A 26,961-nucleotide genomic window follows, 5' to 3' on the forward strand; every position below is an offset into this window, starting at 1 on the left:
ATAAAGTAGTTGAATATCATTTGTTGATTAGAACGGACGTATACAGAGCCTTGAGTGTTGGCTAGAGATAGAGAGCCTTAAGATTTGGCTAGAGATTTAGTTAAATACGATCTCATTAGACTTTGAGTAAAGTAATCGTTAGAGTATTAGCATCTAGATTTGTTACAACTCCACTAAATATAGAATATAATTGTATAACATGAAAACTCCACAAAATATAGAATATAACAATATAACATGAAAGCTCCACTAGATATAGAATATAACAATATAACATGAAAACTCCACTTAATATAGAATATAACAATATAACATGAAAACTCCACTTAATATAGAATATAACAATATAACATGAAAACTCCAATAAATATTGAAGATAACTGTAAAACATGAAAACTCCACTAAATATAGAATACAACAATATAACTTGAAAACCCCGCTAAATTTAGAATATAACAATATAACATGAAAACTCCGCTAAATATAGAATATAACAATAAAACCTAAAAACTCACTAAATATTGAATATATCTGTAAAACATGGTAACTCCACTAAATATAGAATATAACTATATAACATGATAACTCCACTAAATATTGAATATAATTATAAAACATGATATAACTCCACTAAATATAGATCGTGACTATATAACATGATTACTCCACTATTTATTTAATATAACTAATATTTAACATGATTATTTAAATATATGATTGTATAACATGATAACTTCTCTCATATAGAATAAAACTGTTAAACATGATAACTCCTCTAAGTCCAAAATATAACTGAAATAAGGTATAATAGCCGGCTTGGTAATGGGAACAGGTGGACTAACGCACACACATTTTTAAACGCGAACACACACACACATTAAAGCGTTCATACATTGAAAGCTTATTCACCATGAACTTAGTCACTCTTACCAAGAAAATGTATCTTTATATTTTAAGATATATTGATATAAATGTTAAATATCAATTAATGGAAAGTTTGTAACTAAATCAATTTACAATATTTCGTAAGAAGGATTCTCTAAAAATGAAGAAAGAAGAAGTAAAAAAGTAAAAAATCAGGGGCTTTCTCTTGAAATTTTAACTTTTCAGTAGAAGGCAAGGGGGGATCTGAGGATTAATACCCCCCTGGAATCCGTTGTTTTTACCTATCTATGGGGGGCATATTACTCCCGGCCCCTGTCTGTATTCGTTCTCCCTTGAAAACCATACAAGAAAGTTATGCTAAAAAGGAATATACAAATAAAAACAAAGATTGAATTATCAAAGGATAAAAGGGATGTATGTATAAAATAAAGAAAATTAAAAAATAAGACTATAAAAAATATAAGATAAGAATTAAGAAAGGAAAAGGATAATTATTTCAAAGGAGAAAATGTAAAGTAGTATGAGAAATGAGAAATTTAAGGATTAGAGAAAGTTGAAAAAAAAAAATGAATTTAAGAAAATTTTCAATGTGAGAATATATCACTTTCAGAACAAATTATGAAAATAAAAAAATAAAGAGAACTTTGAAAACGAAAATGGGAAGAATAGAGCCTGAACATACAGAGTGTCCCATATCATCTTTGATTATCTGGAAGCTGTAAAGTCAAAATACGCACATAGTAGAACTAGTATTTTCTGCATGATCTAATATGAAGTGAGACACCTTGTAAGATCTAATATGATGTGGGACACCCTGTAAGATCTAATATGATGCGGGACACCCTGTAAGATCTAATAAGATGTGGGACACTGCGTAAGATCTAATATGATAAGGGACACCCTGTAAGATCTAACACGATGTGGGACACCTTGTAAGATCCAATATGATGTGGGACAACCCTGTAAGATCTAATAAGATGTGGGACACCCTGTAAGATCTAATATGATGTGGGACACCCTGTAAGATCTAATATGATGTGGGACACCCTGTATGATCTAANTTATAACACAAATGCGTATTTCCTACAGAAGGCAGCAAGGGGAGAAAGGAATATAGAAAGTAATCAATTTGCTATAGATGTCTCTCCTTGCACCTTTTCTCAGAGGTTCAAAAATTAGTTGTCTGCTACAAGCAATTTAGGAAGGAGGTTTCTACCTGCCTGCATATCTATATATATATTATCTTTGTCTAGGGAACATACTGTATTAATGTACTCTACTGCATATAATTTGTGAACTTTTACATGATTTGTACACTTTGCACTCCCTTTCAGGCTGAAAGGGACTGAAAATATTCATACCGAGAAATTCTTTAAATTCACCTCTATATATTCTATTCTCTATGCCTTTAATCCGTGACTCCGAGGACTCATTTAATAGGGAGGGAGGAGGAGGAAGAAGAAGAAAGATAAGATGTCTTATTTTCATTGTTTTCCATTTTTTAAATGTTTCCTTGCGCTCCAGTTCTTCTGAAACAGACCAGTGTCCCAGGTCTAATTTTCTCGTAATAGTATTAAATGTCGTCTTTCTCAGGAAACTGCAAAAACGTTTTTGCATTTTAATGTAAAACTTCTAGATTTTTAAAGGGATGTTAGTGTCACTCACACACTAACCATTTTAAAATATTCGACACTGTCCTACATATACAATGAGAATCAGAAAACTCAGACGACGACTTTTAAACTCAAATTATTTCTAATTAGATTGTCCAATGAACATGAGGCACAACAATCGTTCAGTGCGAACAGCCCAATTTCACTTAATATGTTATTATTGTATCAACATCAAATACACTTTACTATTGCTTTAATGTCATCTTTCTATTTCACAGTTTTTTGGTTCATACTGTGTTTCTTTAGGTTTATGTATTGTTTATAATTACATATTTTTGTTTCGATTACAAGAAACCTTTTTACCAGAGCAGAAATTTTATTTCTTGAGGCAAACAGAGTAATAATTTAGATTATTTGTGTATTTTTTATAAAAAAGTAAGGAACAACGGTTCAGATTTGAAATTGATGAATAACTTTTGTTGTTTTTATAATTTTATCTTTTTGCAAAGTTTAATTAATGCTTAAAATACCCTTTTAAGTATCAATTCTTATTCTCAATAGTGTTGTTTGTCACTTCTGCTTTTGCAGTTGCAAGATTGATTAGCTGCAACTTGTAGTAATTAGACAATAATTAGAAAATTAATCTGAAAAAAAACTGAATCCGGATTATAAGAACACAAGCTATTCATGTTTTTAAAAATAAAATTTTTTTTTGTCTCGAATCAAAGAATTTTCATTGAAAAAAAATATTCTCCAGACCACATTTTATAAATCTCTAATTTCATAAAGTTGTCATTTACATTTTTAACTTATTTTTTACGCTTTTTAAATTGAAAATATTTTGTAAAAAGAAGAATGAAATTGCTTGGATTGTGTAACCAGCTTCAGCAGTAAATAATCCAGGTTTATTGCGAAATTAGTGCATTCGCAATAGGATTCAGCAATCTAAAATTTTGCAGAAACCTTGCAAAAGTTTGCGGGTATATAACATGGAATAAATATTGTAACCACGGGAACAATAGATGTAAAATACAGGGTTATCCACAAAGAATGAGACTTTATATATCTCATTAGGTCTTGATTTAAAATGTTTTGAAAATGATAAAGGGTTACCCACAAAGGATGAGACTTTATTGACGACTGTAAGGAATTTTTCCTGTCTGTTTGCCAATATTTATGATTCCTAGCAACTGTATAAACTTGTCTTTTTTTGCCTAACCATGACATAAGCCACAAAACAACTATATCTAAAGCAGAAGATTTAATTCAACCATGAGGTCTTCGTTAAAGTCTCTTCCTTTGTGATTAACACATACAGTATACACAACATATATGTCTAATCCTAAGCGGGTAGCCCTCAAATACTAACAAATAGATCAACAAGAAACAGAAAATAGTGAATTATAAAGATCATCATGCAAGAGTTCGATATTTTGAACCAAGTCACTTAATCTCTTATAAACTTAAAAGATTTAAAGTGTCGAAAACTTAAAAACTTGTGGAATTGAAATCTTTAAACTATTAAGCTTACAAACTGGCAATTTGGAACACTTTGAAATGTAAGACCTTTAAGATGTTAAAATTTAAACTTTATTTCGTAACTTTAAAATTGTGAAGATTGAACATAGCCCAAAACTTTTAAAATATTAAACCAGGAAACAACGGAACCACATATTCTCAATAGTTTACCCCCCATTTCTCCCCCCCCCCCCCCCTATCGCGGTGCAATGTGAATAGTATAGTAACAAAATGAAGGTCGGTTCGTGACATTTTCAGGGCTAAATCTACCTCAGCAAACTGACTCCACAAATTTTTTTCAAAGTTCTTTTTAGAATGATTTGGGATTTTCTGAAACTGGGGAGAAATATTTTCCTCTTTTAAGCTCTTGCAGTTTGATTTTAGGATCTTAATATCTCAGTTTTATCTCTAAACCTCAACCATTCACATTGTCAACCCTTGCACTTAGTTCTCTCAATTGTGATGTGACTTCAAATCATTTATATTGTAAATTGAACACAAACTATATTGCAAATGTTAATAATGATTATTGTTGATGATAAAGATTTAAAAAATCAAACTTTTGTTGATTACATGTTGATTATATTGATGATGATGTTAATGTTAATAATGTTATTGATATTGATGATTTTGATAATGTTTATGAGGCTAATGATGTTGATGATGTTAAAGATGTTGATAATGATGATGATGATGTTGAAGATGTTGATGTTGATGATGTTGATAATATTAATGATATTGATGATATGATGTTGATAATGTTGATAATGTTGATAATGTTAATAATGTTAATGATGTTGATGATTTTGATAATGTTGATAACATTGATGATGTTGATTACATTGATGATGTTGTTAATGTTGATGATGTTGTAAATTTTGATGATGTTGTAAATTTTGATGATGTTGTAAATTTTGATGAATGTTAAATGGATAATGTTGATAATGTTGATAATGTTAGTGATGATAATGATGTGGATAAAGTTGATGATGTTGATATTGTTAATGATATGGATGATGTTGATAATGTTGATAATGTTGATTATGTTAATGATGTTGATGATGTTAATCATGTTGATAACATTGATGATGTTGATAATGTTGATAACATTGATGATGTTGAAAATGTTGATGATGTTGTTAATGTTTATGATGTTTAAATTGTTAATGATTTTGAGAACTCTGATGATGTCGATAATTTTGATGATGTTGATGATGTTTCTTAGGATGATTATTGATAATATTGATTATATTCATACTATTGATAAAGTTAATAATGTTGTTGGCATTGATTTGACATACAATCATTTTATTGTAAAAGTTGATTGTGTTTTTTTATAGTGTTAATGTTGATGATTATGAAGATTTTGATTTGGATGATTTTGTTGTTATTTACGATGCTAACGATGCCAGAATATAGACAATGCTCTTGATGTTTAAGATGCTCACTAAGATGTCAATGTTGATGATAAAGATAATGATTTTATTTATTCCTACTTATAATGCTAATGATGTTGATTCTTATAACATCAATTATTGTGATCATGTTGTTCAAAGAACATATTAACCTGGTAATTTCTATACAAATATAAATTATAATTATTTCAAGCATGGGAAGGAAATTTATCGGATATTATTTTTGAAAGAAAGTTTGATAGATCAGCTTTATCAGCTCGAGGTTGATTTGAAAGGTTTCGTGTTGAAATACTTGATATAAAGCCTAATTTATCGTTGAAAACTTCAAGTCATGCTATTTACAATATTGACATTTTTTCTGGTGCTTGTGACTCTTCCCACATTTCTCATGATTATTTTCTTTTGATTTTCCGCGAAGCATGCATTCTGAAACCCATTTTTCAAACTATTCTAATTTATGGTTGTCCGGTTGCATGTGCAATTTATCAAATCAATATCAGAAAATTGCATTCGTCTGAAAGGGGACTTTTGAAGTAATTTATAGTGAGCATCCATTTAAAGAGGTGTATTCCAACGGTACTCGTTCAATGATGTCAATGGAAAAATTACAAAGATATCCATTTTTTATATAAAAAATAAACGTAATATCACATTTTCAGATTAAAAAATAAACGTTATATCACGTTTTAAGATTACAAGATAAAATATAATATTACGTTGTTAGAATACAAAATAAACATAATATCACGTTTTTTGATTACAAAATATACAAAGTATCACGTTTTTGAATACAAAATAAACTAAATATCACGTTTTCAGAAAATGAAAATAAAAATTAAATATTTTGGCCTGCTTTGGGTTTACTCTACAACGTTAGTGCAGGTAACTTATTAAACAATTTTTTCTTCAATTCTAACCTTCTCTTTTGTTCAGGGAGTTTTTAAATGTCCGTCTGACGGTCATTTCCCAGACCCTGAGAATTGTGCGTCCTATTACCACTGTGCAAACGATCATGTAAGAAATTAATTAATTAGAAAAAAAAATAAAAAAAAAATATATTCTTATGTTAAATCAGCCGTATCCTGGTGCTTGCTCTCCTGGATTACTCTGGAATGGTCTCAAGGTATTTCTATCCTACAGGATGTTCCAATAAACACGGGAATACAGGGTGTTCCAATAAACACGGGAATACAGGGTGTTCCAATAAACACGGGAATACAGGGTGTTCCAATAAACACGGGAATACAGGGTGTCCCAATAAAAACGGGAATACAGGGTGTCCCAATAAACACGGGAATACAGGGTGTCCCAATAAAAACGGGAATACAGGGTGTTCCCAATAAACACGGGAGTTAAGGGACAGCAACACAACGGCAATTAAAGCTTTTTCGAAAATTATTAAATTATTAATTGTGGTCTGCGGTCTTAAAAAATGAAACTTGGACAAAATTCTTAATATTTTGGTATTTTTGCGTGTTGATCGAAGACGACTTAAAGTCGTCACTCAATCCACTGAGTTTTTGTTTTAATTTTTCATGCAGTATATATGACACGATGTACAATTATTTTAATTATCTTGAAATTCTTTTTTTTCTTCAAAAATCATGACTTATTGTACAGTTTTCAAAGGATAAATATAATCTATTTAATTTATTGCATTACTGTTTATGAATTTTTGTTTTCCTAATGGTTAATTTTAATTTATTTTATTTCTGACGGATGAATATAAATTATTATATTCCTAAAGGATGAATATGATTTATTGCATTCTTAAAGTGAGTGTTCGCGAAAAATGAAGGGGGATATAGGTTTCATCCGATAAAAAATCGCTTTTGATCGCTTCTAATCTTACTTCTATCTGTTGTGTCTATAAGGAGAAAATTGTTAAAAACGTAGTGTCCATACAAATTCAGAAAGATGCAACATTCAACTCGGATCGTAAAGAAATCAATCTAATTCCAAACAAATCATTCAGATATTACAAACAATAGTCATCGATTATTTTTCGACGCATTCGTAAATAGTTGATATTTCATAATATTTTGTATTTTTCATGATCTGAGAGTTCCTTTTGAAAACATTTATTCCTGTTTCGAGGATTTTTGATAATGAAGACGACATTTTCATATTTTCAGGAAAGTTCGAAAATCCAGCGCCATCGAAAATTATTTTTTTTTTAAATCAAAAATATAATGAAATATTAACTATATACGAATTCGTCGAAAAATAATCGATGAATACTGTTTGTAATATCTGAATGATTTGTTTGGAATTAAATTGATTTGTTTACGATCCGAGTCTTTCTGAATTTGTATGGACGCTGTGTTCTTCGGTATTAGTCGTTTTAAACAATTTTCTCCTTACAGACGCAACAGATAAAAGTAACAATCAAAAGTGCGTTTTTTATCGCATTAAGCCTATACCCCCTTTCATTTTTCGCGAACACTCCCTTTAAAGGATGAATAAGTTTGATTGTATTCCTGAAGGATGTTTCATTAAAAGGATGAATGTGATTTCCCTGAAAATGTGAATTGTGAGATATCCTTGGGAGACATTGCACAAATGAAGGTATAACTGTGAAAACATATATTTTCAATATAAGCTGTCCCACGTAAAATGATAATTGTGAGACAGCTTGAAGATCGTCTTTGAAATAATTTGCGGCATTCTATCGTCAACCTCATTTTACGGTAAACTTTTAATCAAAAAAGCCCTCGAAATTGTGGAATTTTCAAAATTTTAATTTTTCGTTTTTTTATAAAATAAATTGAACTCTTAAAGAAAATCTTTTAGATCCAGTAATTTTGATCGCACGACAACAAAGATAGCCGGCCAAACGGCTAAACCAAATTTGTTGAGAGAAACAATATCTGCGGGCCCGGGGAGTAACATAGGCTAAAACAAATTCAGTTTTTTTTCAAAAATCTAAACTTTTTTTAAAAATTTAATAATATTTTTTTCCCGTGGGCAACGCTGGGTACTACAGGGTTACAGCTAGTATTATATAAGGACATTTGAGATGATTATTTCACAAATATATTGGTATTAGTAAGTTGACGAAAAAGACCGCAGTTTTATCAAAGATTACGACCTCTTTATTGACGTTTAATATATAGACACAAACATACAAAGATATTTTCAGTTCTTCATAAATCTCAATTTCTAGGTTAAAGATGGTACCTTTATCTATATGACCTTTGATGATGGACCAAACGAAGGAACACCGTATGTTCTTGACGCACTTCAAAAATATGGCGTCAGGGAGGAGGAGAATTTTTAAAATAAAAGCAATAAAGCTGAATTACAAATGTTAAAGCCTTTTTATTATTATTTTTTTTTAAAATGAACACTTCTTATCAAAAAATGCTTTTTATGTTTTTTTTTAATAGATGTATTCACAAAATGAAATTCTTCAATTGATTTTTTTTTGATTAAAAATTTGAAATTTGTATGGCCCAAGAGTAAAAAAAAGATCTTTAAAAAAGCACAGATTAAATATTAAAGTATAAAAATAAAATTATGAAACAAAAAACCAATTTTACAATCTCTAAAAACAAAAATATCAGATAATCTAATGTCTTTTCATCAATAATTAACAATTAACATCCTTGTATTAAATAGAGCAACCTTTTTCATTAACAGTGATAATCTGCACGAAGCAAACGAAACTATCGTCAACAGAAACAAACAATCCATTATTAGGTACAGTTCCAAAATATTGTTCAGAAATAAATGTTTAAATTTTTGAAAATTTTGTTAAAAATGCAGTTTTTAGTTCCATCAAACAATCATAACTTATCTGATGCTGATTCTGAACTTGATTTATTACAGTTAGTGCATTCACTTTATATACAGGCTGGACCAATAACATGGGAATTAGGCGACGAATATCGTCTTTGTTCCACGCGGAATATTTCTTTAACAATGTACATGTAAAGTAGTAATTTTGTTTAAACAAGATGCACCTAATACTGTCAGTTTTTGTCTCGAACAATAATTGTATCATTTTTAAACCTTTGAATTTCCAATTTATTGAATAAAATTAGAATGGACTAGAACTTAAAGGGACTGTAAAGGATAAATGAAAGGGGGTATAGGCTGAAACCTAAGCATTTTAAGAGTTGATCGAGACCCATGAGATTTCTATCTGATATTCCTGTCTCGAGAAATTGATATAAACTGTGTCAAATTTATACAAAAATCTACATATATATAAAATTTTGTATAGTAATAGAAGGTTTAAACAGATCATATTCAGAAAATACGCAACCAATCAGAAAACGAGGAGCCTAAGAAAATTAGGGTTGCTTCTGTTATTTTTTGAATTTAATATTATTTATACGTCCGTACTCCGTATCACGTTACCAGAGCTCCCGCCAATGACAGTGTATTATACTGGTCACATGATAATATTACTGCACTGCCATTGGTGGAAGTTCTGGTCACATGATACTATTACTGCACTGCTATTGGTGGGAGTTCTGGTCACATGATAATATTACTGCACTGCAATTGGTGGAAGTTCTGGTCACATGATACGAACGAATAAATAATATGATAAGGCTTCAGCCTAAACCCCCTTTCATTTTTCCTTTATAGTCCCTTAAAATGCCCCATTAAATCTTTTGAAAAGCTTTACGAAGCAGAGATGATTTTAAGATCATCTCTTGATTTTCATGTTTATTGGGACATCCTGTATAAAGATTTAAAACAGAGTGGGTACAATAAATCAATAAAACTAGGTGTTTCATTCTAACATTATTTAATGAAGAGCAATTTAAAGGATTTTTTGTTAAAAAAATATTTTATTAAATTTATAAGGTACAGGGCGGAAAAAAGTCTGGTCTTTGAAAAAAAATCTAAAATAGCCCATAACTTTTTTGTGACTAAAGCTATAGATCTAAAAACAATATTTTTGAAAAGCCCTTGAAAAATACATGTAGAAACATGTTTCACACTTTGATATTTGTTTAAATCAAAAAATATTTTTTTTTCATTTTTTGACCCTTTTTTAGTCGTTTCTTTCCACCCCTAGCACCCAAACTATTAAAGTTATCGGTCTAATTTTTTTTCTTTGAGCTGGCCATGAAAAACTGGGCTATGAACATGCATTTTAACCCTATATCTATTCTATAAGGTCTTTTTCAGGCTATATACATAGATTCAGACCCTCCAACCTTTATAGGGTTAACTGTATCTTATTTTATTAATTGATTCATTGAATACGTGAGTTTTTGCACTATCTTCATCATAACAATTATTTTCATTATTTATTGCCTGTCAAAGATAACATTTTATTTTAAAGGGACTCTTCACGAACACTCCCTTTAAAGGGACTGTCATAATCTAATATTTTCCTCAATATTTACATGCCCGATTCTAAAAGGTACCCTTCAAACCTTGATCGGATTTAAAACTTTAAATTACGTCTACAGTTCATGATAGCTGATGTTTTGTTTTTAAATCCAGTCAAGTTAGTTTCGTGGTCCAGTTGAAAACTTGATACTTAAAACTCCAAACCTATGAAAAATAGAATCAATAGACTTCTTGAATATGTCTAAACATATCTTTTCCCATTAAACACCATTTCTTATTTTTTTTTATTTCAAGAATTTTGACGGAGGGTCATGTATTGGGAGATCATTCTTACGATCATATGGTTCATAATACGATCAATGATTCACCCAGGTAAAAAGATCAATGATTCACCCACGTAGAAAGATCAATGATTCACCAGGTAACATGATCAATGATTCACCAGGTAACAAAATCAATGATTCACCAGGTAACAAGATCAATCATTCACCCAGGTTTCAAGATCTTTAATTCATCAGGTAACAAGATCAATGATTCAGTAGGTAACAAGATCAATGATTCACCAGGTAAAAAGATCATTGATTCACCAAGTAACAAGATCATTGATTCACTAGGTAACAAGATCAATGATTCACCAGGTAACAAGATCATTGATTCACCAGATAACAAGATCAATGATTCACTAGGTAACAAGATCAATGATTCACCAGGTAACAAGATAATTGATTCATCAGGTAACAAGATCATTGATTCAAGATCAATGATTCATCAGGTAACAAGATCAATGATTCACCAGGTAACACGATTATTGATTCACCAGGTCACAAGATCAATGATTCATCAGGTAACAAGATCAATGATTCACCAGGTCATAAGATCAATGATTCACCAGGTAACAAGATCAATGATTCACCAGGTAACAAGATCAATGATTCACCAGGTAACAAGATCAATTATTCACCCAGGTTTCAAGATCATTAATTCATCAGGTAACAAGATCAATGATTCACTAGGTAACAAGATCAATGATTCACCAGGTAACAAGATCAATGATTCACCAGGTAACAAGATCAATGATTCACCAGGTCACAAGATCTTTGATTCACCAGGTCACAAGATCTTTGATTCGCCAGGTCACAAGATAATTGATTCACCCAGGTCACAAGATCTTTGATTTATGAGTTAACAAGATCATTGATTCACCCAGGTCACAAGATCTTTGATTCCCCAGGTAACAAGATCATTGATTCACCCAGGTCACAAGATCTTTGATTCCCCAGGTAACAAGATAAATGATTCACCCCGGGCACAAGATCTTTGATTCACAAGGTAACAAGATCTTTGAATCACCCGGGGCACAAGATCATTGATTCACCCAGGGCACAAGATCATTGATTCACCGGGGCACAAGATCATTGATTCACCCGGGGCACAAGATCATTGATTCACCCGGAGCACAAGATCATTGATTCACCCGGGGCACACGATCATTGATTCACCCAGGGCACAAGATCTATGATTTATCAGTTAACAAGATCAATGATTTACCCCGGGCACAAGATCTTTGTTTCACCCGGGGCACAAGATCTTTGATTTATCAGTTAACAAGTTCAATGATTTACCCTGGGCACAAGATCTTTGATTCACCCGGGGCACAAGATCATTGATTCACCAGGTAACCAGATCATTATTTCACCCGGGGCACAAGATCATCGTTTCACCAGGTAACCAGATCATTAATTCACCCGGGGCACAAGATCATTGATTCACCAGGTAACCAGATCATTAATTCACCCGGGGCACAAGATCATTGATTCACTGCAGGTAACCAGATCATTAATTCACCTGGGGCACAAGATCATTGATTCACCAGGTAACCAGATCATTAATTCACCCTGGGCACAAGATCATTGATTAACCAGGTAACCAGATCACAAATTCACCTGGGGCACAAGATCATTGATTCACCAGGTAACCAGATCATTAATTCACCCGGGGCACAAGATAAACTGCAATGCAATGAAAAAGTTAATCTAAAAAAAACCAGAATAGTCTATTCTTTGAGCTTCATAGTTTCATTAAAAGTGGTCCCCATATATGTTCAAGCTAATAAAATAATCTCAACATCATTTATCTGATGAGCTTACCAGTATTTTGTTAGGAATGCCTATAAGGGAATGGAAGACGACATTATGTGGTTTGGGCAGAGAAGCATTGATCCAGTAACATTTACTATCAAGGAAGCAGGTTAGATAGTTAAAACAAAAATACGTAACACTAAGTTGTAAACCTAAACAAATATAAATTATGAAAACGTAACACTAAGTTGTAAACCTAAACAAATATAAATTATGAAAATGTAACACTAAATTGTAAACCTAAACAAATATAAATTATGAAAATGTAACACTAAGTTATAAACCTAAACAAATATAAATTATAAAATTGTAACACTAAGTTGTAAACATTAACAAATATAAATTATGAAAATGTAACACTAAGTTGTAAACCTAAACATTTATAAATTATGAAAATGTAACACTAAGTTATAAACCTAAACAAATATAAATTATGAAAACGTAACACTAAGTTATAAACCTAAACAAATATAGATTATGAAAATGTAACACAAATTTGTAAACCTAAACAAATGACAATATTTCCACATTTATATTGATTAGATAGAGGGTTCAAGGATACCGCGCGTAGTGAATTAGAAATTTCCATCTTTGCAAGTAGGGTCGCTTGACATTGCAATCAAAGAATCTTTACTTAATATCCCGCAGTCTCGGGAATCAAGGGTCATTAATGTTGTAAAAATATGTTAAAAGGTAAACAACCTGTTGACAGAGTTTATTTATTAAAAAAACACAGTGAACGGTAACCCAGAGAAATATTGTTTTCATGTCGTTATTTTTCGAAGGATTTGATGAAGACGCTGTCAACTATGTTACTCAGACTATGTGGAATAATATCAGGTTAAAGCCGTAAAGGAAAAATGAAAGGGGGTATAGGCTGATACCTGAGAATCTCAGGGGCTGATTGAGACTTATAAAGGTTCTATCTGATGTTCTTGTCTCGAGAAATTGATGTAAAACTGTGTCAAAATTCCAAAACGTAAATATGTAAGATTTTGTATAAGATTTGTAATATTAAACTCATTAAACAGATCATAATCAGCAAAAACGCAAACAATCTGAAAACGATGATATCCCAGAGGAGTCTGAGAAACTCAGGTTTGCTCCTATTATTATTTGAATTTAATAATTTTTCAGTTTTAATAGATATAATTGATAATATTATTTATATGTCCGGACTCTGGACCATGTCACCAGCACTCCAACCAATGGCAGTGCAGTATTATTGTCACGTGCCTCCGTCTGTATCACGTGACCAGTGTACTGCACTGTCATTGGAGGGAGATCTGGTCACGTATAATCTGGACCTATATCTTACAAATATACGTTTTGGTATAATTTTGACACAGTTTTATGTCAATTTCTCGAGACAGGAACATCACATAGATTTTTTATAGGTATCGTTCAACTCCTGAGATTCTCAGGTTTCAGCCGATGCCCCCTTTCATTTTTTCCTTTACAGTCCCTTTAATAATGTTTATTTATATCATTAGGTTTATCTATTTATGCAAATACAAATTGAGAGTAAAAACGCAGAATAACAATTCTCCAGAATTGAATAAAATCTTATCATTTGGAAATTGGCGTTGCATTGTATTTGCATTTTGCCACAATCTCAAGTTATCTATATCTTTGCAACCTGTTGGTGTAAACCTTTGATATTTCAACTTTAACTAAAAATTTTATAGTTTGAATTATTAAAGGTCTAGAACATCAGGTTGCGAAGATATAGGAATTAGAAGAAAGAGATTATTACAGAAACTCAATTCTTTTGTGCTTGTAAGGTTACTTAATTACTCTATATGAGCCATATTTTCAGAATTTGAAGATTCCAGACATCTTGTGTCCATGTTATAATATTTAATGCATAAATATTCAGACACAATACAAAGAGAACCTAATATATAAATACATAAAAGTATATTTATGGTTTCTAGATAAAATAGATTTATGTTTTGAGTCACCTCGTCTGAAAATATATTAAATCATGCCAAAACAAACCAGCAAAAAGGGAGAAACTGGAAACGGAAAACATTCTATAAAGAATGAAAATAATCTTGCTATTTTGGTTTGAACTCAAACAACATTATTCAATCTTCTGACTACTACATCATAGATAGGACTTACATATATTTACGAAAGATTTGAGAAAAATATAATTTGTTCAAGATCGGTCTATTTTTCATTTTCACTTCCCCTTTCTTTCCCATCTTCATATAGCCATTTTCCACTTTCCTTTTCTTACCCATCTTCATATAGCCATTTTCCACTTTCCTTTTCTTACCCATCTTCATGTAGCCATTTTCCACTTTCCTTTTCTTACCCATCTTCATATAGCCATTTTCCACTTTCCCTTTCTTACCCATCTTCATATAGCCATTTTCCACTTTCCTTTTCTTACCCATCTTCATGTAGCCATTTTCCACTTTCCTTTTCCTTTCCCATCTTCATATAGCCATTTTCCACTTTCCTTTTCTAACCCATCTTCATATAGCCATTTTCCACTTTCCTTTTTTTATCCATCTTCATATAGCCATTTTCCACTTTCCTTTTCTTACCCATCTTAATATAGCCATTTTCCACTTTCCCTTTCCTTTCCCATCTTCAGATAGCCATTTTCACTTCCCTTTTCTTATCCATCTTCATATAGCCATTTTCCATTTTCCACTTTCCTTTTCCTTCTTCTTTATCCTTGGCGAGCTAAAAACCTCACAACCCTGGATAGTTTTTCTCTTTCAGGCTTCCCTTCTCTAACAACTGGAGGGTTGGACCTATCTCACATGATTGCTACCCCTGCACTGTCCCTCCATCATCAGGAAAGTTAGTCATTTTTTTAAGTTAAACAAGTAAAATTTTTTTTTCTACTTCGGTATATTTTCAGGACAGAAAGTGATTTAAAACAAAATTTATTAAAAAAATATTTCTGCTACGATATATTTAGTAATGGAGTTGAGTTGGCTAAAGCTCTGAGTATGGATGGAGCTCATGTATTTGGTTGGGATTTGGAGTGGAATATGGACTATAACATCAATAGGTAAATATTATGAATACATACACTTTTTTCTTGCTTTTTTCTTTTTAAAAGAGAATTTTTTTTTTTTTTTATAAAGTGAAATGAACATAAAAGTGACGAGCAAGTTCATTAACCATTATATCATGAGTCTAGGGTTTCCAACGTAATGGGGAAATCATTTCGCGAAAATGTTTTCTTTCGCGTTTATATGTTTAAAAAAAAATATTTTCTTGGCCAATTTCGCATTTTTGTTGCGCAACAAATTTCAATTTTTTTTTCGCGAAACAGATTGATGCGAAATTTTTTCATTTTTTTGAAATACGGGGGAAAAATTTTGCAAAATTTTGAATTTTTTCGCGAAAGTTTTCGTTCACTGGAATCCCTAATCATGACCTGCCATAAACCACCCCCTGAAAAATATCTTAATTGGTTCAGCCGTTTTGACGTCAATTTTTAGAAAAACCGGAAATACAAAATTACATAATTTTTGAATAATCTAAATATAGATATATATACATATATATATGTGCAGGTATAGATACGATGGGTCAGCTATGTTTTACCGACTAAACCCAAGAGGAGGAAAACTTCCTGGCAAAATAATAGTTTTGTCTCATGACATTGCACACAGGTCATTAATTTCCCTTGATTTTCCTTAGTTTTCCTTGATTTTCCTTGATTTCCCTTTGATTTCCCTTGATTTTCCTTGATTTCCCTTGATTTCCCTTGATTTTCCTTAATTTCCCTTGATTTTTCTTAATTTTCCTTGATTTTCCTCGCTTTTCCTTGATTTTTCTTGATTTTTCTTGATTTTCCTTGATTTTCCTTGATTTTCTTTGATTTTTCTTGATTTTCCTTGATTTCCCTTGATCTTCCTTGATTATCCTTGATTTCCCTTGATTTCCCTTGATTTCCCTTGATTTTCCTTTATTTCCCTTGATTTTCCTTAATTTTCCTTGATTTTCCTCGCTTTTCCTTGATTTTTCTTGATTTTTCTTGATTTTCCTTGATTTTCCTTGATTTTCATTGATTTTTCTTGATTTTCCTTGATTATCCTTGATCTTCCTTGATTATCCTGGACTTTCATTGATTTCATTGATTTTCATTGATTTTATAAAATTTTCATTCAATTTCATCAATTTTACTTAATCATAACTTATTTTCAATCATCTTTCTATTTTTTTATTAATGCCATTTCATTTAAATGCGAAGATTCATTTGAGAGTATTTAAAAAAATTCTATTTCCACGGATCTGGCTTTGCTGCAAAGCCATGGTGCAAACAGTCCCAGATAGCTTTAAAAAAACTTGGTTTCTGCTGGATTCTAATTTCTGTCACTGATGGTTTCTTCCAAATACCAAAATCACTAATTCAAAATGAGAAAAACACTGCTCAATGGAACTGAGTCTTTACCACAAACTCAATTTTTTTTTTATAAATCTTTGAAGCCTTATGGTGTACAACTTTGATATTTCAAACTTAGACTATTTGATCGAACATAATTCATAGATTGAAATATTAAAGGTCTATGATATTAGGTTGTAAAGTTAAAGGGGATAAAAAATCAGAGTATGTGACAAAAACTCAATTCCTTTAAATTCAGAAGCATTCCATTTAAGAAGGAAAAGGCGTATTATTTCTCGGAGTTTGAAATAATTTCTTTGAAAAAGAAAATCTCTTCTCAAGGGAAAAGTTTTTTCTAATTTTCTCACTTAATACTAAATTAGGAAGAAACCTTACAGATTTTACGCTTATTGGAATACAAAATTTTAGTCTCGTTTTTAGAAAATTAAAATTTGTATGAAGTATCAAAAAGGATTCACAAAATCTTTGATTTATAGCTGTCTAAAGTTTTCAAAATACAAGTTCTTTCCTTCAAATATTAGACGAATTTTCAAAAAAAATGTTTTTATTTTTTTTTTAAATTTTTTTTTTTTGATAGTCTTTTTATTAGATTTAATCAATCAAATCGATTTTAATCGAGGTTTTAATGGGCCCACAGAGAATTTGTGAATTCTTTATAAAAAGTAGTAATCTCTGTTTGTTTCTTTGTATGTCCAATCAAAACTCAGGAACCCCTTAACCGAATTGCCTCAAATTTTGAATAAGGAACTCGGTAGAACCACGGGAATGTTCCTTGCTTAGATGAAAAGGTCTAAGTGAAAGGTGAACTCTTGTAAAGTTAGAAATCTTTGTTTCCGAGCAAAGCTGGGTTCCCAAGTTAATTTATTGTAATTTAAAATGATTTTTAGGTTAGCCTTTATTCCATTGTGCGAAATTTTCACTCTGACTTAATTGTGTTTGTATTTTAATATCTTATATTTGTATCTAGGCCTGGAGGTAATATTGACGGTCAGCTTGCCCTGGAAACTTTTCTCCAGCTCTCTTTACAGAAGGGATACAAGTTTAATACTGTGGATACATACCTTACTGATAATGATAATCAATATTAATATATTTTTCTGTTATTTTCCAACAGTGATGACCAGAAAACTCTGAAATAGGAAGACGACCTAATGATTCAAGTTATGATGTTCAATTGTCCAATGAGCATGGGACACAGCATTCGTGCAATGTATGCAGACCCATCTTACTTATTTTGTGATTCAAAAAGTGTCTTTTAAAACTGTTTACTTTGTAGCAAGATCAAATACAATTATTGCTGTAAAGTCGTTTTCCTTTTTTTCTGGTCATTATTGTAATGTTTTTCTGATGTTATATTTTACTGTTTTATATTGTCAATTGTTATTTCAGATTTTGTATTTTGTGTTTATTCCAATTTAGGAAATGAATGTTAAGTTTTATTTTGTTTTTTCCTTGATTAATGTACGTGATACTTTGTTTGAACTTTCAAGTTTTAAAAAACTACAACTCACTTAAAAATTTTATTGATAAATTATAAACTTTTAGATTATGGTGGATCACTTATAATGTTCTTTAAACAATTTGCAAAATTGATATTTCAAAACAAAACAAGAATTTTAAATACTAATTATACTTATTGAAACATTAAAATTTATCTAATTGCAAATTTAGATTTAGATATTTATTCCTTTATATTATAGATAAAAACCTGGGATTCCTGGTTTTAACATTGTCGCCCTTTTAGCGGACGTGTTTCTTGATAAGAAAGAAGAAAAAATCCAAAAACTCAGCACTGAGAAAATCTGCGAATAAAAAAGTATTGATTTGATGAATATATTGTACGGAAAATCTGGGAGATGCACAAAATTCTTAATTTGATCTCACTAAAACAAAAAAATTCATACTTTTAAGTATCATAAAACATGGCGCATATATTTTACAAATAAGATTTCTGTGCTAGAAACCTGGAAACAAATCCAATAAGATTTCTGTGCTAGAAACCTGGATACAAATCCAATAAGATTTCTGTGCTAGAAACCTGGATACAAATCCAATAAGATTTCTGTGCTAGAAACCTGGATACAAATCCAATAAGATTTCTGTGCTAGAAACCTGGATACAAATCCAATAAGATTTCTGTGCTAGAAACCTGGATACAAATCCAATAAGATTTCTGTGCTAGAAACCTGGATACAAATCCAATAAGATTTCTGTGCTAGAAACCTGGATACAAATCCAATAAGATTTCTGTGCTAGAAACCTGGATACAAATCCAATAAGATTTCTGTGCTAGAAACCAGGATACAAATCCAATAAGATTTCTGTGCTAGAAACGAAACCTGGATACAAATCCAATAAGATTTCTGTGCTAGAAACCTGGATACAAATCCAATAAGTTATGAGATTTCAATATTGGGTTACGGGAAACTTTTGCTTTAGTATTCCCAGACTAACTCAATGTAAGCCATTATATTTTAAGCAAATGTTTTTCCAGCTTTTAGCTGTTTAATTTGTAAACTTTCAGACCCTGGAGCTTTTAGTTCAGATAGAGTATAGTTTAGTTAAGATAGAGTATAGTTTAGTTAAGATAGAGTATAGTTTAGTTAAGATAGAGTATAGTTTAGTTAAGATAGAGTATAGTTTAGTTAAGATAGAGTATAGTTTAGTTAAGATAGAGTATAGTTTAGTTAAGATAGAGTATAGTTTAGTTAAGATAGAGTATAGTTTAGTTAAGATAGAGTATAGTTTAGTTAAGATAGAGTATAGTTTAGTTAAGATAGAGTATAGTTTAGTTAAGATAGAGTATAGTTTAGTTAAGATAGAGTATAGTTTAGTTAAGATAGAGTATAGTTTAGTTAAGATAGAGTATAGTTTAGTTAAGATAGAGTATAGTTTAGTTAAGATAGAGTATAGTTTAGTTAAGATAGAGTATAGTTTAGTTAAGATAGAGTATAGTTTAGTTAAGATAGAGTATAGTTTAGTTAAGATAGAGTATAGTTTAGTTAAGATAGAGTATAGTTTAGTTAAGATAGAGTATAGTTTAGTTAAGATAGAGTATAGTTTAGTTAAGATAGAGTATAGTTTAGTTAAGATAGAGTATAGTTTAGTTAAGATAGAGTATAGTTTAGTTAAGATAGAGTATAGTTTAGTTAAGATAGAGTATAGTTTAGTTAAGATAGAGTATAGTTTAGTTAAGATAGAGTATAGTTTAGTTAAGATAGAGTATAGTTTAGTTAAGATAGAGTATAGTTTAGCTCAAACTTTTTAAATTAATGAATTTTTGTGGCTTGTTTCTACTTCGCATGATTTATACACCAGAAAAAGAAAAACTATATTTCTTTAAATCGACTGATACATGATTGGGGTGGGGTTTATGAACTAGCTAGGATTAAAATCTTTGATTTTAGTTCCATTAGTCCTATAAGAAAATCCTTGCTATGCGTCTGAGAGTACGGAGATTTATTAAAGGCTAGAATATGTGATATTTTCTACAACAGGTTACATTGTGTACAACTGGAGTACAGAGTGCGTCTGTACAGTGTGCGTCTGTACAGTGTGCGTCTGTACAGTGTGCGTCTGTACAGTGTGCGTCTGTACAGTGTGCGTCTGTACAGTGTGCGCCTGTACAGTGTGCGTCTGACTTTTTAATTAATTATTAATAAAATTTGCTTATCAATTCAAAATAGAAAATATCCCGTTAAAATTTCAAATGAAAGTTATAGGTTATAAACAAATCTTTAGAGGTTAGAACTTTTGAATGGAATGGCGTTAAGTTTTATCGACTGAACACTGAACACAAAGTCCACAACTCAAACTTTTAAATTGAAGGGTTTAAGTTGAATTCCAGGCATATACGGCGGGAAATCCGACAGGAGTTAATCACAAAATAATCTTGAGAAAAAGGTGGATTTCATCGACGATTTGAATAATTCCGCCGGGCGGTGATTGAAACTGACTCAAACAAACCGAAATAAAGTTTTGTAAAGTATTTATTTAGTTTTTATACTTAGTTCATGTGAAATGTATGGAGTGTTCCAACCAGCTAGAAATAAAAATCATGATTAAGGAAATTTACTATATGTATAATAGCTCCAAAATTAGCACACATAATCTGGGAGGTCCAGTGCATATATATCGGTCTATTTACTTAAACAAAATATCAAATATGGAATATTTTAAGTTCTTTGGGTTGCAAGCATTCTTGTTCAATCTTTCAAGTAAAAGATTTATAATTTGGATTGTCCAGGGTAAAATTTAAAAAAAATAAAAATCTAATTTCACATAAAAGTGTTGTTTATATTTTTATTTATTTATTTTAAATTTTTATTTATTTATTTGAAATCCTTTCCATTACCTTTTCCAGTAATAAAAAATTGTTTCTTTCTACGCCAACAATTATTGAAAAAAAACATTGTTATCAAAATGCAATTCTGCATAATGTAATTATAACGTTGGACCAGTACAAACGACGGACCCGTACAAACGTTGGAAAAGTACAAACGACGTGCCAGTACAAACGTCTGACGAATACAAACGTCGCACTGTAAGTACATACATCGGAACAGTACAAACAAACGTCAGACGAGTAAAAACGTCGGACTAAGGAAAAAGATTTTTTTTTAATTTTAAAATTTAATTTTATTTAAATTTCCTTTTATCGACTGGTGTAATGAAAATCCTCCAAAATTTTCTCAAATATTCTCATTCCTATATCTTTGCAGCCTTATGGTATTAACCTTTGATACTTTCAAACTAAACTGCTTGATCTCATAGATTTCTCAGGTAAAATATCAAAGGTCTACGACATCGGGTATAGGTTCACCGACATAGGGTCAAACATGCAACTTAGCTTTTAGTTCTGTTGTTCATCAATACTACACCTTCAAAGGTACTCTCCTGTATGCCGAGTCCATTAGCGCCTGGTCCAATCAGGGTTCAGTCATGTGTTTGTTGTCTACTCTACACCAATAGAAATAGAATGGTGGTCACAACTATCTTTCTATCATTCTCATTAACCAATTAGAGATATAAATCCTTTAATCGGCGCTATCAGTAAATGGAAATATTATTCTACTGGAACTATAGTGAAGGATGATACTTTGAGACTTTATTCAGTTATCTTTGATTTTTATCATAACAAGTGAGTGATTTTTAATTTATTTCTTAGAGAATGTAACAATGGTCCTTTTTTTTAAAACTCAATTAACTAAAGCTTTTCCTTGTAAATGTACCCGTCCGATGTTTGTAATGTCCGTAGTTTGTAATGTCCGACCTTAGTACCGTCTGACGTTTGTACTTGAACCAATTTAACACATTTTAACCTACACTATACATCTATATCTTACACATTATTGATCAATCAAAGGTTTTAAGGGTACAGTTGTGAATTGGGCATGTCCCCCTTAAAAGAAAACCATGCTCACAATTAATTGAGAAGATGGGCGCGAAGCGCCCTCTAAGGCTAGTATATTTATAAATTTGGTTTGTCTGTTTGTTTGTATCCAATAAACGTCAAAACGGCTGAACCGATCGGGCCCAGGGGGGGTCACTATAAATATCCCTTTAAGGCTAAAACAAGCTTCAAATAAGTTTCGTTTTTCTTGCCCTTTAACTTGGAAACTTCATGCATATATTCGAATATTCAAGTTCTAAGTTGAGAAAATTGAAAAATAAATAAATAAATAAACCTAAAACAATACTGCACAAAATACACAAGAATTTAAGTTCACTAAATACATATTTTTTCTCGGATTAAGCTTACAATACTCAGATAGTTGTAGAGGGGTGGTGTTGGGGGGCATATGGGCTTAAGTTCCCCCCCCCCTAAATCAGTGAAATCTACGATTTCCGGGGGGTTTTCAGACAAAGAGAGAAAAACTGGTAATCCCCCTCGTAAAGAAATTCCCTTTTATGCCAATTACCTCTGACACTACATATGATTCCTATCCAAGGTTGTATAGTAAAGCTAGATACTCTGGATGTGTTCCAATGTACTAGAAATGTCGTCTTCATCACAATGGACACTTAAAATTCTTTTATAAAAGTAACTTATAATTGGCGATTTGAAGTGACAACGTTGTTGGTGAGAGCGAGGGATTTTTTATGTTCATTGATACGAAGACGACATTTCTAGTACAATGGAGCGCATCCAGAGTATCTGTAAACTTACTATACAACCTTGTTCGTACTAATTCACAGCTAGCTCCTTGTTCGAACCAATTCACAGCTAGCTCCTTGTTCGTACCAGTTCACAGCTAGCTCCTTGTTCGTACCAGTTCACAGCTAGTTCCTTGTTCGAACCAGTTCACAGCTAGCTCCTTGTTCGTACCAGTTCACAGCTAGCTCCTTGTTCGTACTAGTTCACAGCTAGCTCCTTGTTCGTACCATTTCACAGCTAGCTCCTTGTTCGTACTAGTTCACAGCTAGCTCCTTGTTCGTACCAGTTCACAGCTAGCTACTTGTTCGTACTAGTTCACAGCTAGCTCCTTGTTCGTACTAGTTCACAGCTAGCTCCTTGTTCGTACTAGTTCACAGCTAGCTCCTTGTTCGTACCATTTCACAGGTATTGCAGATTACTGAAGTAATATCTTAATTCTTTTTTATAAGTTGAGTAAGCCTGTTTTTCCTCTTTCCGGGTTAAGTACAGTGATAACCAGAAAACTCTGAAATAGGAAGACGACTTTTAAACTCAAGTTAGGACTTAAACTAATTAAGTGAACATTAAACATAGCAATTATACAGTGTAGATAGACCCTTTTTACTTAAATTGTGCTTTGCTAAGTTACTAGTGAAAATATTTGCTTAAGTCAAAACGCTTAAGTATTGCTACAATGTCGTCTTTCTATTCCTTTGTTTTCTGGTAATCACTGTAGGTTCATTATATGGTTGTAAATAGAAGCAATCTTTTTAGTAAGTAACGGTGCACTGTCGCTTTTAATACAAATTCATAATACAAAAATTAATCTTCAAAAATTTAATAATTCAAAATCGTAAATTTCTCATTTTCTTTATTTATGTTAAAAAGCGTGAACTGTCTCTTAACTGTGCATACATTGTGTTATTGTTTGTGTGCCAGGAATATTGAATATATTTTAACATTTTAAACAGAACAAAACTTAATTTTTAAATATTTTATGTTTTGCTTTTAACCTATACATCTTCCTGATAAATAATAAATATTTTAAAGCGATTTTATCGCGTTTGAAAAAATACTTCCGAAACATTTACTTTTATTTTATTTTTACCTAATATTGTTTTCATGAATATAGATGATATACGATCGAGGTGTATTGAAATATATATAACATTATACATATTATGTAAACCAAGAAATATCGGAAGCATTTGATGTGAACTGATTTCTGGCCACAAACTCTGGATAGTTTTATATTATGTGACTAGTCTTATATTCCAAAAACTTTGCTTCATGAGGAGAAATCCAACTAAAGCTCAGAATATGGGAATTAAAGGGACTGTAAGCGTAACTTTAAGTGACCTTCCATGCGAAAAGGGCTTTGACGATATTATAATTTATTTATTTTGATCGAGAAACCCCTGTAAACCTACAAACATGCATAACAAAGTTGTACAAAGCATAAGGAAAATAGTGTCAGCAATAAAAAGATTTTATAATACGTTACTTTCACAGTAAAATTATAAATAAATTGAAGAGAAAAAATTTCTTGTGGTACGGGTAGCCGTAGTACCTTTCCGGTCCTAGTTTGTACTATACCTACTTCAAAATTTTCATTTTCACTTATACTAGTGACTTTTTAAATATTAACCCCCATTTGAGGGGCACATTTTTGATTTTTATGAAAAATATATTTTATAAACATGTCTTAATATTCCTAGTAGACTACTTTTTTGCTTCTGTAAAATTGTTTCAGAAAAATTTCTGCACACCCTTAATACCTAGCTCAATGGACAGGACTAGCCAGTGCAACAAGGTTGACGCGGTCAGACTTTATGCTTCATATAGGTTGAATTTACGTTTACTAAAGAAGCAGAGGTGCGTGGTGGAACTGTTAAAACATTTCATTAGATTTCTTTATGAAGATAAATTTCAAGTTCTCCATGATCCTTGACCTGTCAACGGTTTAAAGGGTACCGCTGAAAATCTAGTATGGCATTCTTTGCACGACAGGTCATCTAAAATTGCGCTTACAGTCCCTTTAACGGTTGTATGAAAAATGTGACTAAAACTAACTAGATTGTAGGTAATCAAACCCTATTTCGGCGACTGATCCCTTTAAATAAATTGAAAGAAGATAAATAATAATGAATTCCTGCAATCCTTTTCAATATTTAATTGAATTTGTGCAAAATGTTGAACTAGAAATCTAGAATAGATTTCGAAAAATTATAAAAAGTTTTAATTCAATTTTTAATTCGTTTTTTTTATGCATTATTCAAGTCGATATACAAAAATTCATACCATAAGCACAATCAGAGTAATACTATTCTAAAAATCTATCTATATATAAATTTGGCTTGTCTGTTTGTTTGTATCCAATAAACGTCAAAACGGCTGAACCGATCGGGCCCAAATTTTTTTGTGGGACCTCACGTGATCCCAGGGAAGGTTTATGAATGTGTTTTAAAGGTTTTTAATTTTGTAAAAAAGTTTAAATCCTTGAAAATCCGCGAATTTTCATTTAAAAATTCGCAAAATTTATTTCTTCTTTGTTTTAAAATGTAAACAAAAAGAACATGTTCACGCGCCCTAAAAGCCTAGATAGAAGGGCGCAAAGCGCCTTGAATTTCAAGTATTATAAACTCTATAATATGTTTAAATAGATGAGGAGATAAAACTAAGAAGTCAAAATAAACGCTTAGAAAATGGTGAAACCTTATATAGTTTTATATTTAAAATTCATATAATATAATGCTTACATGGTACAGAGCATAATATTCAATTTTGTAAAATTCTTCAAAATCCTTTGTTCAAGGATATTTCCTTGCTCTTGTGGTAAATCCAAGTTTTAATTTTGTATTAGATTTTAAACTCTACAGTTCTATACTTCTATTATATTAATTCCTAAACAACTAAATTTTGGATAAAACCTTATTTCGTCGGGAAAAAAATTAACTGAAATCTCCGAAGAAGTACAGTACAGACTTTTAAGCAAAGATGGAGCAAATTGTACAGTATGTCTGCAGACTATAACAGACGGCCGAACGGGACAGTACGCCAAATGATTCACTAAGTACTTTACAGTAAAGACTGTTTATGCAGTTTATTCTAATTCTAATGGTTTCCTAGATGTTGCGAAGTTTCAAATTGGTCTGCAGCCCAGAAAGAAAATCCACTAAATATCTAGCTGTAGAGTTTAGTGTAGAGCTGCAAGTGTTTAAAGTTTGCACAGCGAGGGAGGGACACCCTGGCCGCCATGAGCCACCAAGATTTGCTGTAAGCACCGAGTCTCCGCTATACAGTGTATATTTCTTTCCAAAATGTTTTTTTTGAGAAAAGGAATTTTTTGAGAGAATTTATCTTTGATTATTTTGGATTTAAACAATACCTTTATTTTAGGCAATCTATATATAAATTTGGCTTGTCTGTCTGTCTGTTTGTCTGTTTTGATGTTTGGGTGTTTGTTTGTTTGTTTGTATCCAATAAACGTCAAAACGGCAAAACCGATCGGGCCCAAATTTTTAAGGTTTATGAATGATCAAAATTTTAAATATTTGTCTTC

At 31.3% G+C, this 26,961-nt stretch overlaps 1 protein-coding gene across 1 annotated transcript; it reads left to right on the forward strand.

Annotated features, from left to right (window-relative positions):
- Nucleotides 1-6,253: 6,253 nt before the first annotated feature.
- On the forward strand, nt 6,254-18,702 carry LOC111712908 (chitin disaccharide deacetylase). The gene is made up of 13 exons (XM_023487664.1): nt 6,254-6,313; nt 6,365-6,445; nt 6,507-6,554; nt 7,934-7,999; nt 8,598-8,692; nt 9,053-9,133; nt 11,042-11,119; nt 12,909-12,994; nt 13,671-13,725; nt 15,625-15,705; nt 15,827-15,919; nt 16,431-16,529; nt 18,231-18,702. The coding sequence occupies exons 1-13, from the start codon at nt 6,254-6,256 to the stop codon at nt 18,349-18,351; spliced, it is 1,044 nt and encodes a 347-aa protein (XP_023343432.1). The 3' UTR covers nt 18,352-18,702.
- The last annotated feature ends 8,259 nt before the right edge of the window (nt 18,703-26,961 follow it).

This window comes from Eurytemora carolleeae, unplaced genomic scaffold, assembly GCF_000591075.1.
Source record: "Eurytemora carolleeae unplaced genomic scaffold, Eaff_2.0 scaffold1342, whole genome shotgun sequence".
NCBI lineage: Eukaryota > Metazoa > Arthropoda > Copepoda > Calanoida > Temoridae > Eurytemora > Eurytemora carolleeae.